This window comes from Tinamus guttatus, unplaced genomic scaffold (genome assembly GCF_059628265.1).
Source record: "Tinamus guttatus ecotype Peru unplaced genomic scaffold, ASM5962826v1 Tinamus_guttatus_pri_ptg000311l, whole genome shotgun sequence".
Classification (NCBI taxonomy): domain Eukaryota; kingdom Metazoa; phylum Chordata; class Aves; order Tinamiformes; family Tinamidae; genus Tinamus; species Tinamus guttatus.
The window spans coordinates 2,901,968-2,919,379 of NW_028288845.1; the positions used below are offsets into that span (position 1 = coordinate 2,901,968).

Below are 17,412 nucleotides of genomic sequence, written 5' to 3' on the forward strand. Positions count from 1 at the left end.
TGAACAGCACTGCTGTTATCTGTGAAATGAGATAATCTGATATTGATAAAATGCAGGCAGAGAAAGTATTTGAAGTAAGATAGTGAATATTATTATCTCTCCTTTCTGTTCTAAGTTTCCTCAGTAGAGAAATTACCACTTACAATTCAACACCTCCAGTAACGTCAAAGGCATCAGATGAAAACGCCCCTATTTACATCCTCATTTTAAAATAAATCTTTGATCTTAGATTGAAATTTAGCACACCAGTCTTAACTCCGTCCTTAGCTGTGCAGATTTATCTGTCAGGGACACACTCCTAAAATGTAACATCAGAGTGCCAAAAATTAACATTATGCAATCAAAGTATTCTGAATATGGTGTGTTAGATTAAGTGAAGGCCTTTTGAAATAAAATGGATTTCCCAGCAATGAGACAACACCAAAACGAAAACCTTTCTTTGTTAATGGTGGAAAGCCTGTGTTTTCTATGGAAACCGATGCAAGATTAAACACTGAATTCTAGCCATAATCATTTGAGATAACTTTTGACAGAGTATGTAAGAATTGGAGGCAGATTTACATAATCTAGATTTAGAAATTTTGCAACATACAGTTTAACCATAAATCTTAATTTTCAGAATGCTACTCCGTTACGTTTTCCAGATGCCTCAGCTCTCCTAGGGCTTGTGTGAGTTCGCCAATTACACCTCAGTTAGGAGTGCCAACCCAGTGGAAACCAGATAATCAAAATCTCATGCTGTAGTGTAGGCAAAGCTTTCGTTTCTAATGGGGAAAAAATCAGCTCATGCAAATGGTTTCCTTTGTGCAGATCTGGGTTTTGCATGTGCACAAATGCTCCAGGTACTGGTGTGATGAAGCTTATTCCCCACCCATCCCATGCCCTTCATGTAGATGTCTCTGCCTGGAAACATGGCCCAGGCCCAGCCAGGACGGGCACAGGGATGTGTGTGCAAAGCATTGGGGGATGCAGGAGCAAAGCCGGATGCAGGAAAAGGCCCCAGACAAGATGCAGCAGTTATCCGTGCTGCTGGATTTTATCACAGATGCGGGACTTACAGGACAGAAGTACCCAGTGGTCAGGGAACTACAACAGAGGACATGTTAGAAGCTGTAACGAACCCCCCGCCGCCGACTCTGGGCGCGGGGCTGACCCAGGCACAGGCTGCACCTTGGGGAACTTCAAACCAGGGCCTTGTGTCTGCAGGAAAGATCAGTGCAAAGGGCGGCACAGAGGCCTGAGCCGTGGGCGAGGGCAGGCGCGTTGCCTGCAGCACGGGCACGCTCGGCGCAGTGCGACTCGAGCCAGCACCTCGCGCACACCAGGATGCTGCAGCCTCCCCGCCAGGGAAGCGCCAAAAGCCCCGCCGCTTCCCACTCGCTTAGCTGGTGTGAGGTTGGAAACGCGGATGAGCGACAGCGGGCGCGAACACGGGGCTCGCAAGGAGGAGGGCGGGGGCACCGCGCGGCTCCCGGCGGCAGCGCCCGCACCGGCCGCCTCGCGCCGGGGCCCACGCGCCGACGGGCGGCCCCGCCCCGCGGGCGGTGGTAACGGCGGGGGCGGTGCCTCCGCGCAAGGGCCTGCTGGGAGGGGGCCAGCGCGCATGCGCCCCGCCGCCCTCCCGGTGCTGCCGCGTCCCCCAGGCGCGGCGGGCGGGGCGGGCGCTGCGTCGCGGGGCGGGGCGGGGCGGGGCGGCGTGTGGCGGCGGCGCTGCCTTCCCTCCCCTCCCCCCGCGGCGCAGTGCGCAGGCGGCGGTGCGGGCGCGATGGCGGCCGGGGACGGCGGGGACGAGGTGCGGGTGCTGCAGAACCTTCGCGGGAAGATCTGTAAGTGCCGCGCGGGGGACCTGGTGCCCGCGGCGGCTGATGGGGCCGCGCGTGCGGGCGGGGCTGAGGGGCGGCCCGGGCCGGCGCCCCGCGGGGGGCCGCGCGGCGGGACACGTGCGGCGGGCGGCGGCGGCGTCGGGGCGGGCGGCGGCCCTGCCCGCGCGGAGGGCGCGGGGGTCTCTGAGCGCTCGCCAAGGGACGGGCCCCCTCCCTTCCCGAGCTCGGGCATGGGAGTCTGTTTGTCAAGCGGCCGTTGCGAAATTACTGATGTTCAGGAAGTCGGTGGTAGAGGGCCCTGCTGGAAACGGTCATTAATGGCTCTGTGTGGAGAGTGTGTGAGGGAGGACGAGGGGCTCGTGGGTCTCCTCTGGAGATGGCGGTTAGGAAGCGCTCACCAAGAATACCTCTAGGCTCCGCGGCTCGGCAAACCAAAGCATGATCTCTGCGATGCACTTGGGCAGGAGGGGGAGAGGAGGAAAGCAGATAATGTGATGTGACTTGCAAAGGCTTCAAAGCAAGGAGGAGAAACAGGATGTGAGCGGCTTCCTGAAGGGGTATCAAAATACATTCATACTATTCGGATGTAACCCATTTATTTCCTTTCTCACGCGTTTGATCAACTTTTTTGAGAATTAGTTGAATCAAGCTGGGTTGGACACTGTGCTGGGACCGGTGATCAGTTACAAACACCTTCTGAATGATCAGACTTAGTTGTGAAAGATTTAGTTGAGAAATGAGGTCGTTTTTACTCGGTCAGTTATGCCATGTCCTGTAGACTTGAGTTTGTCTTTAGTTGGTAGAAAATGTTCACGACAATAAGAGATGTTGAGTCTGAGCATAGCTGAAGGTGTAATTATTTTTCATTGAGGGGACAGACTGAACACACGCGCTCTGAAATTCCATGTTGTAAGTTATTCACTGACTCCCTTCTGTCCTAATTTTATCCTAAGATTTGTATTGCCGCTGCAAATCAGAGTCTTAAACTGCGTGATACTTGAATGAATTTTTCTGTTAAGTATTAGAAGACAAGGAATGGATTTCTTAACACTGTTGTTGAAACGAGCTTTATTGCATCCCATTCATGTGTTATGCCTAGACTCTGCAATTGCTACTTTGAAATTTTAGCTTTGGCTATTACCACAGCCAATTACTTGGCAAAAGTGATGGCAAGCAGGGGTTGTGACCTGCTTCCTAGAGAACACACAGAGAATTGGCTGCTAAAAGCATGGAAGAGCTGTAGGAGCACATTTGAAAAATGAGTGAAAGTAATAGTTATGATAGATTTTCACATATTGTTTCAAGAAATGTATTTTTTTTTGTAAAACTACTGATTTCTGCTAACAAAACAGAAACATCAATAAGAAAAGATACGAGTTAAATATGCTGAAGAAGCTTTTGATCTGACCTCTTTACACACTATATAGTGCTATATTTTCACTTCTTTATAATGTTTTGGCTCATGTGTCTTTTTTTTTTTTTTTTTTTTGGGCAGGAGGAACCCCCCCCCAAATTAAGTTAATCCATAGCAAACTTTATATCTGTAAAAAATTTCCTGAAACGTGCTTTTCACAAGTAGAAAGTGAAGTTCAAGTCTTGTTGGCATGTGAACTACTACAGGACTTAATCCTACTCATTTTGTATATGTTGCATGAATGCTCATGCATATTTTAATGAGGAATGCCAGTTCTGCTTAATTCTACATATGTACAAAACATATAATCTGTGGTAAATTGTTATTTATCTTTTTTTTTTTTTTTTTTTTTGAACAGTACATAGATAGATGATAAATCTTACACAAATCATCACAAGAGACTTGAGGCCTATAATTAAGTTGACCTGAGTAGCTGTTGTACATAGCAATGAAAAAAACAAGTAGGAATACCTCTGCAATCCATAGTGCTATATATACTGTGTTCAATTCTAGTGTTTGTACAGTCTCATGCCTCTGACTTTGGAATATAAGAGGAAGACATGGTGAAGATGTGATCCTCTTTTATTGGTCCAAACCCCCATATTTTTTCTTTGAAAATGTGATATTTCTTTTGGCAGGTTTTCACCAGAAATCTATTTTTTTTTTAAATGACAATTATGTATCAATGACTCTATTTTGACACAGCCAGGAGTCAAAAGCGCCTTAACTACTTATTCTAAGTATAAGGATATCTTCTTGTAGCCTTTTTTGTGTGTATTTCTTAAATTTAGTGTTCTAAATTATATAACTAGCTTCTGTTTTCTTTTTATAAGATGTCCTGCATTTATTTAATGTGGTAAGTGATTTTGAATAATTTTTTTGTTATGTTGTTGCTTTTGCTGAAAGCCTGTCCTAATGGAGCACTGTGGAAATATCTCTCGTTTGTCATCTTCCGGGGCTTTTCATGGGATAGTATTAAGAGTACAATCTATTTCGGACTTTTTGGGCCGAGCAGTTTACACCATGTGGTTGTCTCAGATTATCCCACACCTCTACAACGGATGTAGCTGTTGCTGTACAGCATGGTTAGTCCCTGAATAGAAAACTTTGTACTTTGTGGGCATAAAGTTATTTTACATTTCTCAGTTTCCTTTTCCTGTCAAAGGATGAGTAGTGATTGTACACTTGTATGCCATTCACAATATCCTCTGACTGAACCTGTCCTAGTTGCTGCTTTTGTTTAGGTTCTGATGCACTTTTGAGTCAAAACAAGAATTAACTTGATATTTTTGTGCTATATGTACATTTAACAAATTATGTACAAAATGGTGGCAAGGGACAGGACTGTTGTGTTTAGTAGGCTGCCACAGTGCTGTATCTAGTAACTTCTGTAACATTAAGGTAACACAGAATTTAATTTATTAGATGTTAATCACTTGAATTCTTCTTGCTCTAACACTTATGTGTTTATTAGCAACACATGTTTTTCCCTTTTGCTTAGATTTTGTCTAATATTTGTTATTTTGAAGTGAGTTTTTTTGTTTGTTTGTTTAACAAGGATTTGTATAGGGAAAATAACAGTATTTTCTAGAAATATTTAAAAAAAACCAAACTAATATACCTAATTAGCCAGAGTATTTTATTTCTCGTTGCTTTCCCAAAGTAAGCACTTGACTGGCGCTGAAGTTAGTTTAAAAGTCATATAAATAGAAGTAATTATGAATGTCTCTTCAAAATATTGTCAGAAGGTTGACGTTTATTTCATGCTTTTTCTCTTGAATTAGGCTGCTGAAAGTGTCATGTGAGAATTTCTTTTTTAGGTCAATTCAGTGACTGAAGTGGGAGAACTGATATGGTTAAAACAAAAATCTCTATTATTGCTGTTGTCTGAATCCTGTATTTTGCTGTTTGAACTGCAAGGTTTTTGAAGCAAGTATCACAACATATGTTTTTAAATGATAGTCGCTTGAAAAGGTTTGAAGTACAGTTCTACAGTTGGAACCAAATTTGGTTTCATTGCTCTCTTGTCCCCAGAACAACTTTATTTGGTGTTTCTGGTGTTCCTTCATACTATCTCTGCTTTCTAAACAAACTCTTGGAAAACACTGGTATACATTTTTTCAATATACTTCTTTCACTTCTCCTAATTCTTTTCTATCTTTTGAACAGTGGACCTTTATACTGCCTTCATTTGCCATCATTGTCATTCAGAATTGCGTACTTGATAAGCAGACTGAAAATCAGAAAATTCAGGCAGATTACATGTGTATTGTTCATACTTGATTTTTATGCAGCTGCGATACACTTGGGTTTTTTTGTGGAAAAACTAAGATTTATCTGCAGTGTAATCAATTAAAAGCTTGTGCTTTTTATTAACAATGTAGGACCTCTTAAAAGATTTGGATCATTATATGGCTGAAAAGTCTCCCAGAAGTGAACACGTTAGAGGAATTTGGAAAAATGTGAAATCTTATGCTCTGAGAATAACAAGGATATGAATAGAGAATTGCAAAAGTTATTTTAAAATTGCTAAGAGAAGAAGAGTCCGTGTGTGCTTTAAAGCTTAACATCTGGTCTACAACATTCATTAGAAAATCAGAACTTCTATTTCTCCTATTCCCTTGCATAATAAAGTTCCTTTTAAATACCAAAAGACTACAAAATAGGCATGAAGAAACTAGTATTTTTAATGCTCTTTCAAAGTTCACCTTACTCTGGCTTTAGAGTGGCATAAAAGTAATACTCGAGCTTAAATATTTTATGTAACAATAGAATGATTAAGTTACAGAGTATTGATGAAAAATTAGAAGGTCCTTATATGGAATAACTGGCATATGCAGGTCATGCACATTAATTGCAAACTACAGCATCAAAAGCCCTCTGAGGGGGAAACTATTTCGTATGCTATATTAAAACAGCATATTTTAAAGTGATGTTTAATCTCTGTTGCTTTTCTCAGTTCTTCCTACAATATATCACTTGGACTATAATTTTGAGCTTAGTCTCTTTTTTGGGGTCTCATGGTATTGAATACTGGTTCTGTTGATGTCTCTTAATCTGTCGACATTAAGCATGACATTTAAAAATGTTTACTTCCTTCTCTCCCACACCCAAGCTGATGAAAAGCTCATTGATGCTTCTGAGAACAGATTTTTTAACAGTTGCAGTTACCTAAGTGTCTGTTCATACTTTCCATCAGGGTACACAACCTGATGGTAAAAAGGCTGTGTGGAAGTTCAGGCTCTGTTGTTGTTAAACCACCACGTTCTCTGTTGGGATACGGTTATGGTAGCCTTTGAAATGTCATGTATTATTTGGTTAAATTATTGACAGTCTTGAATATTATGTAATTAAGAATTTTGATTTAAAATTTTAACAACCTAGGCAATAGATCTTATTTCCCACAGTGCTTCACATCTGTAGTTTTCTAGAAAAAACATTTCAAATATAGTTTTAAGCTATAGATCTTTGAAAGGGTAAATGATTACCATTTGGAAATGACATTAATGAGATAGTAATTTTACCCATGTACTTTATGTATTTTTAGCTCTGTTGCCCTTTAATATGTTATAGCAGAGATTTAGATAACTTTGCTTCTGTATTTTATTAGGAGAGAATTTTCTAGTAGAAATGTAAGTACAAATGCAATGTAAAAGCTCCTGGATAAGACCCAACAGCCTGGAATACTCTGTACAGTTCTGGTTGCCAGTCTTTAAACTAGTAATTGAAATGGGACAGGTACAGAGAGGGAAGCATTTCATACAAGAGAGGACCAGAAAAGCTTGCCTCATTTCTCATAGCAGAATAAAAGCTAAAAAGGGTCTAGAAAGTCTTTCAGAGGGGAAGGAAACACCATAGGGGACATAGCTCTTTAAGCTAAAGCATAGTACTGCCATAAATAAATGTGGATGTCTGCAGCACTAAGATTTTCAAAGAGCTTTCCAATTTGTCTATTGGGAGATGTTTTTAGCAGCAACTGCGTAGAAATAACTGCTTCCAGAAAGGACTGTATGACATCCAGTGTGTGTGTTTTGCAATGGGATAGACTCAGTACCCAGCAAATCTTTGTGATTTGTGTTTGACAGTTACCCTGGCTCTCTACAGCCTCACTATCCAGCTTGTCTTTATCAATATTGTATTTAGACAGTAGTTGATTTTTCATCGATCATTTCATCATTTTCATGCCCAGACTGTTGGGGTCGGGAGAAAACTGCTTGCGACTGAACCTTTGAGAACATGCTATTTAAGGTGTTTTTTTTTTTTTTTTTTTTTTTTTTTTTTGTGGAAAATGAATAAGAATCTTACAATGAGTAAGATTGTATTAAACAGTTTCCTTCAACTTAAATATTTCTGGAGAAAATACTGAGGGAACAATAGCTCAGTCAGATCCTTGCTTGATCTTACAAGCCAATACCATATCACCTCAGGCTGCTTGGATTTAGCAAGCTGGCCAGGGTCAAGGCCGAGATGAGACCTCTCAAGGGAAAGTACAGGTGCTGCAGGAAGTGGTGGTGGTGAGTCAGAGCGCTCTTGTCTTCCTGTCGATTTCTCATTCCCACATGAAGGTGGGTGTAACAATTCCTGTGTACACATTGAATCCTGTGAACATTATGAATGAGTGATCTTAATAGGTGTATGGAATGAATAGGGGAAGGAATGCAGAAGTTTTTTTTAGTTTGAACAAATGTCCAAAATTATTTCTGCCCTCGATATTTATAGTCATTGTTTGTATTTACAGGTGAAGCCAAACATTTAGTACCCAACAAAATGAGAGATGTTTTCTGTACTATAAACTTGGACCAGGAGGAAGTCTTTCGTACGCAAGTAGTTGAAAAATCTTTAAGGTAAGCTTAATTTTTAAGTGGAAACAGTGAGCAAGACCTCCTTGGTGCAGAATGAAAACAGCATGTGCATTTATGTGTACGTGTGGTTTTGCTGTGTCTCCTTAATATGAGAGCTGACTTGTGAAGATTATTCAGTAACAGTAGAGCAATGTGTAAATCTTGAGAGTAAGTGGAAGAAGGCAGAATTGAGGCTCATGAATAGTAGTGTATACATTTAAAATGAAACATACTAAAATGTCTTTCACCGTTATTTTATTCTGTTCCTTGGGCACAATAACATACTTTTTCTTGCCAGGTTGTTTTCAAGGGAAAGGAATCTGCTTGATATTTGCTCTCCTTGTCATTTCCTGTACCTGACATAATATTTTGTAGTTGTTCTGTATTGGTGGAATTCTGCTTTTGGTGTCTGTCTTGTAAAACCTGTTTTTAGAATGAAGGAACTGGAACTCTTCCATTTAGCAGAGTTTCTTTTGGTGTGGGATACCTCCCTGAATAGGCCTCATTCTCTCTTGAAGATCTTGTTTTGGGCTCTGTAAGCTGAACTTGCACAGAATGGCTTGCTTTGCCTCTCTGAGTGGTTAGCTGTTCGTTCTGCTACTGCCCTACAGCTTCAAAGCAACAAGAAAAAACTCATGGTAACATGGCTGAAGTGGTGTATAGGCACTTTTACAGCTTGAAATTCTAGGTTCTTTGTTGACTCACAGTGAAGCACTAATACAGCTACATTCTCTGGGATATCCGAGTTTTATTATTATTATGAAATGTGAATTTTTTCCTTGCTGTTATGGTTTCCTGGAGTATTGTATTTAAGATTTGCTCTTTGAGCCATCTCTCTTTGTTTTCTGTCCTGGAAAAAATATTGCTGATCCTATAGCCAACTTAAATGGGAAATGTCTACTTCTTCAGAGTATCATTTCAAAGCTTCCTTATGTCTAGGCATAAACAGCAAGCACCACATACATGGAACCAGTTATATTTTGAAATTAATTGAATTGGACTACAGCACTTCCAATTTAAAAATGACATATAGTTGTCCTTGATTGTTTTGATGATTTTTTGAACTTCAAATTAAATTTGAAAGAGCAGTCTTAAAAAAGAAAAAAAAAAAAAAAAGGTTGAAGACACCATATTATTGATGCAGAAACGCAACATTTCTCATTCAAATAGAGAAGTTCCCCTTTACCCATCAAACTAAATACACACACACACAAAGATCATCAGATGCCTCATTTTTTTTTCCTTTTTAATTTTTTTTTTCTCCTCTCCATGGTTCTTGCATGCAATGAAAATGATTTACTAGCATGCAGTTTCAAAGCATACTGAATATATTTAACTTTCATATTTGGAAGAAAGATGCACAAATGTTCTTTTTTCAGTGTGCTGGTGTGGCCAGGTTTCTGACAGGCTTAATGATTGGCACTGTAAAGCATCTTGTGCTTAGAAACAATCCCTTTGTGTTTAATTTTTATACAAGCATTTTTTTTGTATTCCTTTAAAAAGTGTTTAAAATGCACTTTGACTACAAAAGAGCTACTAATTGTCTAGTAAGACACTGATAGAATAAATAATCTTTGATTAATCAGGATTTTTTTTAATATTGCTAAAATAGAAATGAATTAAATGAAATTATCAGCATTTGTGTGTTACAAATCAAGGAAGAAAAATCTCACAGTACCAAGATGACAGTTCTGAAGGCCTTAAGTGCACACTGAGAAAGTTTTCAGACAATATGAAAGTTCTGTTGCTAAATGGAGAATGTTTTGTTAGCAGTTAAGAGTCAGTGTTCTGAGTTATACTTGCCCAGTAGGCTCTCTTCTCTTTCTACTGACTATGTAGATAACTCTTTGTTTCTCTAAATTGCATTTGTATGAGTAGGATTCTATATATTGAAAAGTAAGATGCTCTTCAAATAGTTCTTACTATTTGTTAGTACAGACGTGAAATAGAGTGAACTATAACTACAGTCTTGGACTTATTTAGCTGGAAATTCATTGACTAGTTAAGTTTTCAGGAGGAAATAAATATTTAAGTAACTTTTCTTTCTCACTGTTCAACGTTCTGACTGCAGCAAAATGCTGCTTTTTAGTAATTGTTCTGTATGAGTTACAATAAGTGTTTTGCTGTTTTAACTTTCAATCTTTCTTTTCAGCCCATATTTCGGGGAAGAGTTTTACTTCGAGATTCCAAGAACATTCCAATGGTTGTCCTTCTATATTTATGATAAGAGTGTTTTGCAAAAAGACCTGCGTATAGGTATGTTCTGGGATATTCCCTACATACTGCATAATTCAAAAAAAAAAAAGTGACCATTTTCAGGATCATGCTCTGTAGTTTAATGAATACAATTATTAAACTGATGCCTATTTCAAAAAGCTGCCTAGTGCACTTTAAATAATCATTTAATGCTTTGGAAACAACATTTTCTTATCTTTCCTTTAATATATGTAATCCACTATATTGAACATATATATTTCTTTAGAATAATAGAACACATTAAGGCCTTATTCAATGTATTTATTATCTCTTTTCCTCCCCTTTTGTTTCTATTGAATATTTGAATAATTGTGGCTACTGGTATATCTGTATAGAAAGCGCAAAATTATTTATACTGTTTTTATCTCTGCAAGTGTAACCTGTAAATCCAGTGACTAATAAGATGCTGCAAAATGCTTGATGTAGCTTATCTGAAAAATTAGAGATAGAATTTCTTTCAATGCATAATTGCCCTATTGCAGCTGCAATTTGGTTATAGTAGCTTAAAAAAAAAGCTCTGGCTAACAGTCTACTGTGGAAGTAGGCCTCACATTATTTGAATGGAGGAAAGAAATAATATGCACCAGGATGCCAGATAATTTCGTATAATAACAGCTTTCCAACTAACAATCAGAAGTGCAAAAGGCATTTACTTTCAATTTCCTATTTAAATGTTCTTCAAAACCGTTACTGTTCTCTCAAAGCTTTATTATGCTACCTTCTTTACAAGCATAAGTACATTCTTTATTTTGCCTAGTCTGAATTTATTAGATAGCCTAGGTAATGGATTACGTTTAGATTAATTTGCCTTTATATAGGCCCTTCTGATCTTTTACTTCTTCTGCGTTTTTAGTTTCCTGTTGTTGTGAGCTTTTCATATAACATCACTACATCACCAACTTTAACAAGATTAAGAAACTATGAAGACCTCAGATCTCTTAAGCTATACGACCTATTCACATGAAAGTGATATTTATGCCTCTACCTTTTCTTTCTCCCTCTCCCTGACCTCAGGAAAGGTTTCGATCAAAAAAGATGATTTATGCAACTACACAGGCAAAGAGAGCTGGTTTTTGCTTCAACCTATTGATTCTAATTCAGAGGTTCAGGTAAGTATTAAATTGCACATTTATATTTTAAAATTAAATATATGTAAATATATGTAATGGTAGAATTTATATTGAGCTGTGGCAGATAGAGGTGAGCCTTTTTTTATTCTTGAGGCAGTTATCTTTCAGCTTGAAGAATAATGCGTGTTTGGCATTTCAAAACCAGTTGTATTACTCCTTATGATAACTTGAAAACTGATAGAATATTTGAGGCCACTGTCTGGGACATGTCTAACGAAAGATATTGTGTTATCAGTGTATGTATTCTAGAATATATATCAGTATATAAGCCTATATATATTCTTAAAATGTATAACAGGAATTTGTGCTTGAAGTGGGTGAAAGGTTTAAGAAAAGACTTTTTTTTTTTAATCAGTTTTGGTTTTACCATTTGAAACTCAATTATGTCATATGAAATAGTATAGTCTTCAAAACGGGAGTTGTTTGGTGCGTAGTCTCAGACTCGGTGGTGTTTGTGTTCTTCTTTGGAGTTTTCTGAGTGGGGGAATCATGCCTACCTTTGTAAAAGGTGAATGTGTGGACAGAATTAATGTGCAAGTGTGTTCTCTAACCTTAGAATGTAACTCTTGTGGGTATCTTGGGGGTAAAACTATCTGAGCTAGTATCACTTTCTATTATCTGTTGAAAATAAGGCATGGTTGTCTCATTCTTCTTCCAGTTTCACCATCTAATTGTACTGAATATTAGAGAAAATCCTTTCAAAGTAGAAGCTGAAACGACATTTCAGCTTTCACCTAAAGGGTTATTCTTCGTGCTTTATTTTTCTTCATTCATTTAAAAAAGACAAGTTCTTGCTTTTTGTCATGTTACTATAAATGTTCCTGTGAGTAAGACTTCAGCTTATGGATATGCAATGGCATGTCATATAATTGAACAATTTTCTATGTTTTGGATTTTTTTCCATGAATTTGTAGTTCACAGTTGAATATAAGCTCTTACTTGGTATTTTCCTATGGCTGAGGCATGTCGAACACTCCTGTGTGACTTTTCCAATAGACAATGACATTTTGTCGCTGACATGCGAGTTCCTCATGATAATCTTGCCTTGGAGTGTCTGTTTGTGGTTTTGTTTGTTGGCTGGATAGATATTTAAAACCTAAGTGACAGTTTGAAAAAGAAAAATAATTTTCAAATCTGCTGTGCTCCTTGCAGGGCTAAACAATATTTAACTTTTTTTTTTTTTTTTTTTTTTTTCTCGTTTCCTCCATATGAGTCGTCTTTGTGATGAATGCAAGGATGGCTTTAAGTGTTTTATATTCCCTGGCTATGGCCAGGGTTCATTGCAGTTTTTTTAAAGAAAGAATATTTTTTTCAAGAACCCTGCGCTTTGTGTGTGCCAGGAATCTATTTTTCCTACAAGCTAAGTTTGCTGTAAGGCAAAACTTGTATATCAGATACATTAATGGTAGAGATGCATATTCATTTTGCAATGAATAAAGTTGAATGTTGTTGTGTACAGCATGCAGATGTACACAATCCAGGCTGAGTCATAAAATGCTTTGGCACTGGCTGATGTATTTTTCAAATAAGCTTATCTTGTACTTTTCTTGGCTCTTTTTTTTTTTTTCTCCTATTTTTTCTTTACACTTCCAGCAATTCTCATAGTCTGTTTGGGAAATTATAGACTCTACCTGTAAATGGACAAATGGACGTGAGCATCATAAGAGACTTAAATTCATTAATGACCAAATTTAGGCAGTTTCTAGAAAGACTTAAAAGTGTATTGAATGCCGTGTCGTGTTGTGGGTGATTTTTTTTTTTTTTTTTTCTGGCATTATTTGCTAATTCCTGTAGAATTGAGGAGAAAAAAAAAAAAAAAAAGAGCGGGGAGAGAGACAAACAGCAGTCACTTCCTAAAACCATGTTATCAATTTTAAGTTAAAGGCTTCTCTAGGATAAAAAGCATAAGGTACTAATGCAAAAGCTGTGTATACCTGCCATCTTATGTTCTGGGTCCACGGCTTTATTATAGTACTGGTAATCTGAAGGTGAAGTTCAGGAAATGAAAGGCACCATGTGTTTGAGTTAGAAAGGTTTTGGGTTAGTCTAACATAAAATTATTATTTTTGATAGATTCATCTGCTGTTCAAGTCAAATGCCTAAGTTTCTTTGGAAAGAGAGATTGCACCTCAGGCCACTTTGTGGATTCAAACAGCTCAGTCTTCTAATCCAAGCAAAAAGAGATCTGATTTAGAGTAAATCTTCTCAGTAGGGTCCAGATTGAACGTACTCTATTCATAACAGTACAGAACTATAGGCTGCTCCTTTGGGCTAGGAGCTACGTAGCAGAGATAGTAAAACTGTAGTATGTTTCTGAAATGTTGTCTGTGTTTGTTGTAATTTAGAAGAGGAAGCTGGAAAAAAAAATAATGAAAGATAAGAAAACCTGCCTCTGGTATTTAAAGAGTTTTAGCAGTAAATAATCAGAGATAACTGCTGTGTGCACACTAGTTGTAGAACTATTATATAGTTTTTGGCATGTTCTACAGTTTTTCTTCTATTTAGGTGCTAGCAGGCTGTAATATATATTAAGAGTATGTTATTAAAAATCCAATAATTTGATTGTGATGTTTTTTTCCTTTGATTTGGGAGAAGTAGAAAAAGGACACACGATCTAGCAGAAACACGCTATAATGTAGCGTTTTGGTTGCTGAGGGAGAAATCAGAGAATAACTGCTAGCATACACGTGCATTCCTACATCCTGCCTCAAAAATAGCCCTCCCAAACACCCACCCTCTTTCTAGCAAGAGGTTGTATATTTCCTCTTAAATATAAAGGAGAGAAGTTTTTAAGGAAAAAATTAATACTGTCAAAAGTTACTTTGTTGTATACTTGCATCAGTAGTGTAATTCATAACATTGGTACAATATGTGAGTGCCTGCGGGGTAAATGTTTAAAATACAGTTGCGAGCCTCGTGTCTATTGAAGAGCTTTAGAAGCCTTGTACTTAGTACAGGTAGTTGCAACATTTCAGTGAAGAAATGATCCAAACATTGAAAGTATGGGGAGGAAAAAGCACCTCTTAAAATACTGTGTTTTGAATGCAACAGCAATTATAAAACAAAAATGTGAAATAAAATAGTTTTTGTGATTCTGACATGTAGGCTGGTGATTTGAGCCCTCTTTTGGCTTTTTTGGTAATGTGCGTATGAATCTTAGCCCCAGAATGAGTAGCTTTGTCTCCTTTGTGCTTGTATCAGGCAAGGTAACTGTAAATCTCTTTATAAAATGAAAATGGTACCTGCGTGGCTTTATGAGCTGCTTGGAGACCAATGGATCTTCAAAAGTGCATTCACCTATTCATCTTATTCATCTTATAAGAATGATTGATTTCTCTTGATATTTTGGTCTAAAACCAAACTATGCAACTGCATTTAAAACCCAGATGTATATTTGTTCAAAGCTGCAATATAGATCTGCATATGAGCTGCTTTAAGAAACCATAACACTGCTCTCAACAAACAAAACAATAACAATCTGCCTAAAACTGGCTATGGTTGTCATGGAGATATTCACTTACATGCAGCTATTTTATCACCATCATGACAATGAGTTTTGGACAAAATAGAGGTAACACTCTCAAGGTCAGTAAACTTTTTAATCATACTGACCACTGCAGAAGAACACATCGCTTTGGAGTTTGGGATTTTGTTTTTCTTTTGCTTAAGAGCAGAGAAAGGTGTGTCTGGGCCACTCACTAGGTCTGTTTACTTAAAGTAGTTAAGTCAGCTATTACAATAAGTAATACTGTCTCTTCGTTTGTCATTCAAGAACTTTACCTTGTAAGGCTATGGGCTTCCTGCTCAATATCCTGTTTTCAGCCTGTAAATCTATTTTTGTAATAGAGTTTCTCTGTTTGACAAATATTTTCTTAATGTACCTGTGTTCTACCACATGTAGTAACAGTTTGCAAAACACTTGGCAGGCATCCCAAAGTAGTTACATTTAAAACTTCCTTTAAGAAAAAAAAAAAAAAAAAAACACTTTAGGTTTCCTCCCATGTGACGTACGGAGAGAAAAATACAACCCTTGCCCCAGGGGATTTACAATAAAACCTTTTCGATTTTATGTCAAAACATTAATGTTGTAGAAATGTGCAGAGGGTCAGTTACAGGTTTTATTTCCATTTTAGGGTTGTAGCAGCAAAACTATAATTCAGATTGTTACTCCTTTTGCAACAATTACCTTCCAGACCTAACTTGTCCTGTTTCTTCTTCAGCTGAAGAAGAATTCTAATCATGAACAAAGCAGTGTCATCTAATGTTCTGTTTATTGACTACACCGATCTAAAACGAATAGCAGTGTGTAGGTTCTGAAGTACTACTGAACGTCTGTCTTGCCTGGTGTTCTGTCTCTGGATAGTAGCTTATAAACAATCTCTAGAGAAGAGTTTAAGGGTTAGGGAATCATACAGCAATCACTGCTTGGAGTACCCACCCTCCATTGGTTTGTGGATGATGCACTTTGTGTACACAGGTGATGCAGTGGTAAAATTCTTAACTCTGAATTATTTCATTTGAACAGCAGGATCCTTTGAGGCTGTTCTCTCTCTTTGTATAGTTGTGCAAACACAGGGAGATGTGCGGATACGCTAACACATCTGTCTAGCCATCTCTTTAGTCTTTATTTGTATCAGTATCTCTTACACTTCATGTATTCATATTTCGTGTATTTCTTAAACCAGTGCGAATAGTGAGGAGTAGAAAGGCGATTCTGGATTCTTTTGGATTCTTGTTTCTGATATATCTTAGAAAATGCTGAACACCGTTCTACTATAGCAGAAAAAGGGGGGGCGGCCGAGTTTAGCTATTTTTGTCGTCTTTTTGTCTCATTTGATTGTATTTATTGTTCTGCCAAAGCACCAACAGATTTCAGGAGATGGTTAAAAGCTGCACAAGGATAAGATTTCTGAAGGATGTTCAGTCTAGTGGAATGGACCAAACTTTGCAGCTGTATATTAGAGGTTATTTGTTATAGCTACCCTATGCTATTGTACTATTTTTATTTATGTAATTACCTTGAGCTTTCAAGTTCGTATTAGGACTCCCTTTTGAAACTTTCCTGAACTCACTCTCTATTTATTCATGGAGTCCTCTAATGCTTAGGACGACAGGATTGAGGAGCTTTTACTCTTTATACTTCTCTTTTATTCTCTATACTTCCTCATGCTGGAAAGAAATACTTTTTTTTTTTTTAAGTTAGATCTGTAGAAGCTTGAACAATTCATGTGCTGTGTGCAGTTCATGGTGGTGATGCATCTCTTAATCATTGTCTCCCCTAGCTGAAAACGTTTCACGTACAGTACTTGCAGGATACATATCTTAGACAAAATGCCTACTTTTGAAGTGGATGTATTGAAATTAATGTAAAAGTATTTTTAATTATAAATTATATTGTCTTAACTAGTAATTTTAAAATAAAGGTGTTTAAAAAATATTTTTCTTTTTTTTTTCCTCCAGGGAAAAGTTCACCTTGAATTAAAACTGAATGAACTGATAACAGATAATGGATCTGTGTGTCAGCAGCTAGTAGTACAGTAAGAACATCATATATATATATACACATATATATAACCATCAGTAAATTTTGAGTTTGTTGTTACAATGTGATATAATTATTCCCTTTTAATTTTGAATGTCTGCACATCCTAGTACCAATAACATTTTTCCTTCTATATGGCATGAGAGGATTATTTTGGGAAGGGTGAAAGACTGTTGCCTTGTGGGAAGGAATAAGTATTTGCTTAGAGAACTTTCTGCAGAAGGTTTTAGCAGCTGCTTATCTCTCCAGTTCCCAAAGCAGTCACTTCCATTAGGACTCCTCATGGCTGTTTTTTACTAATACCTTTTGAGGCCAGGCAAAATGAGTCAAGCAAAAAAATCCAGGGACGCTGACTGCAGCTAGAAATTGCAGTGCTGTTCCTGACACAGATGAGCCGTGGCTGCTG

At 37.9% G+C, this 17,412-nt stretch overlaps 1 protein-coding gene across 2 annotated transcripts in view; it reads left to right on the forward strand.

Annotated features, from left to right (window-relative positions):
- The first annotated feature begins 1,720 nt into the window (after positions 1-1,720).
- Positions 1,721-17,412, forward strand: part of RASA2 (RAS p21 protein activator 2) — a 43,181-nt gene continuing 27,489 nt past the window's right edge. The window contains exons 1-5 of one of the 2 annotated variants that reach the window (XM_088528543.1): positions 1,721-1,826; positions 7,976-8,081; positions 10,231-10,334; positions 11,349-11,443; positions 16,925-17,001. In XM_088528543.1, coding sequence (XP_088384669.1) covers positions 1,766-1,826; positions 7,976-8,081; positions 10,231-10,334; positions 11,349-11,443; positions 16,925-17,001 — 443 coding nt within the window. In that variant the 5' untranslated portion in view covers positions 1,721-1,765. Of the gene's footprint in view, positions 1,827-7,975; positions 8,082-10,224; positions 10,335-11,348; positions 11,444-16,924; positions 17,002-17,412 lie in introns of those variants that run through there. The other variant, XM_088528544.1, reaches the window with a different exon arrangement.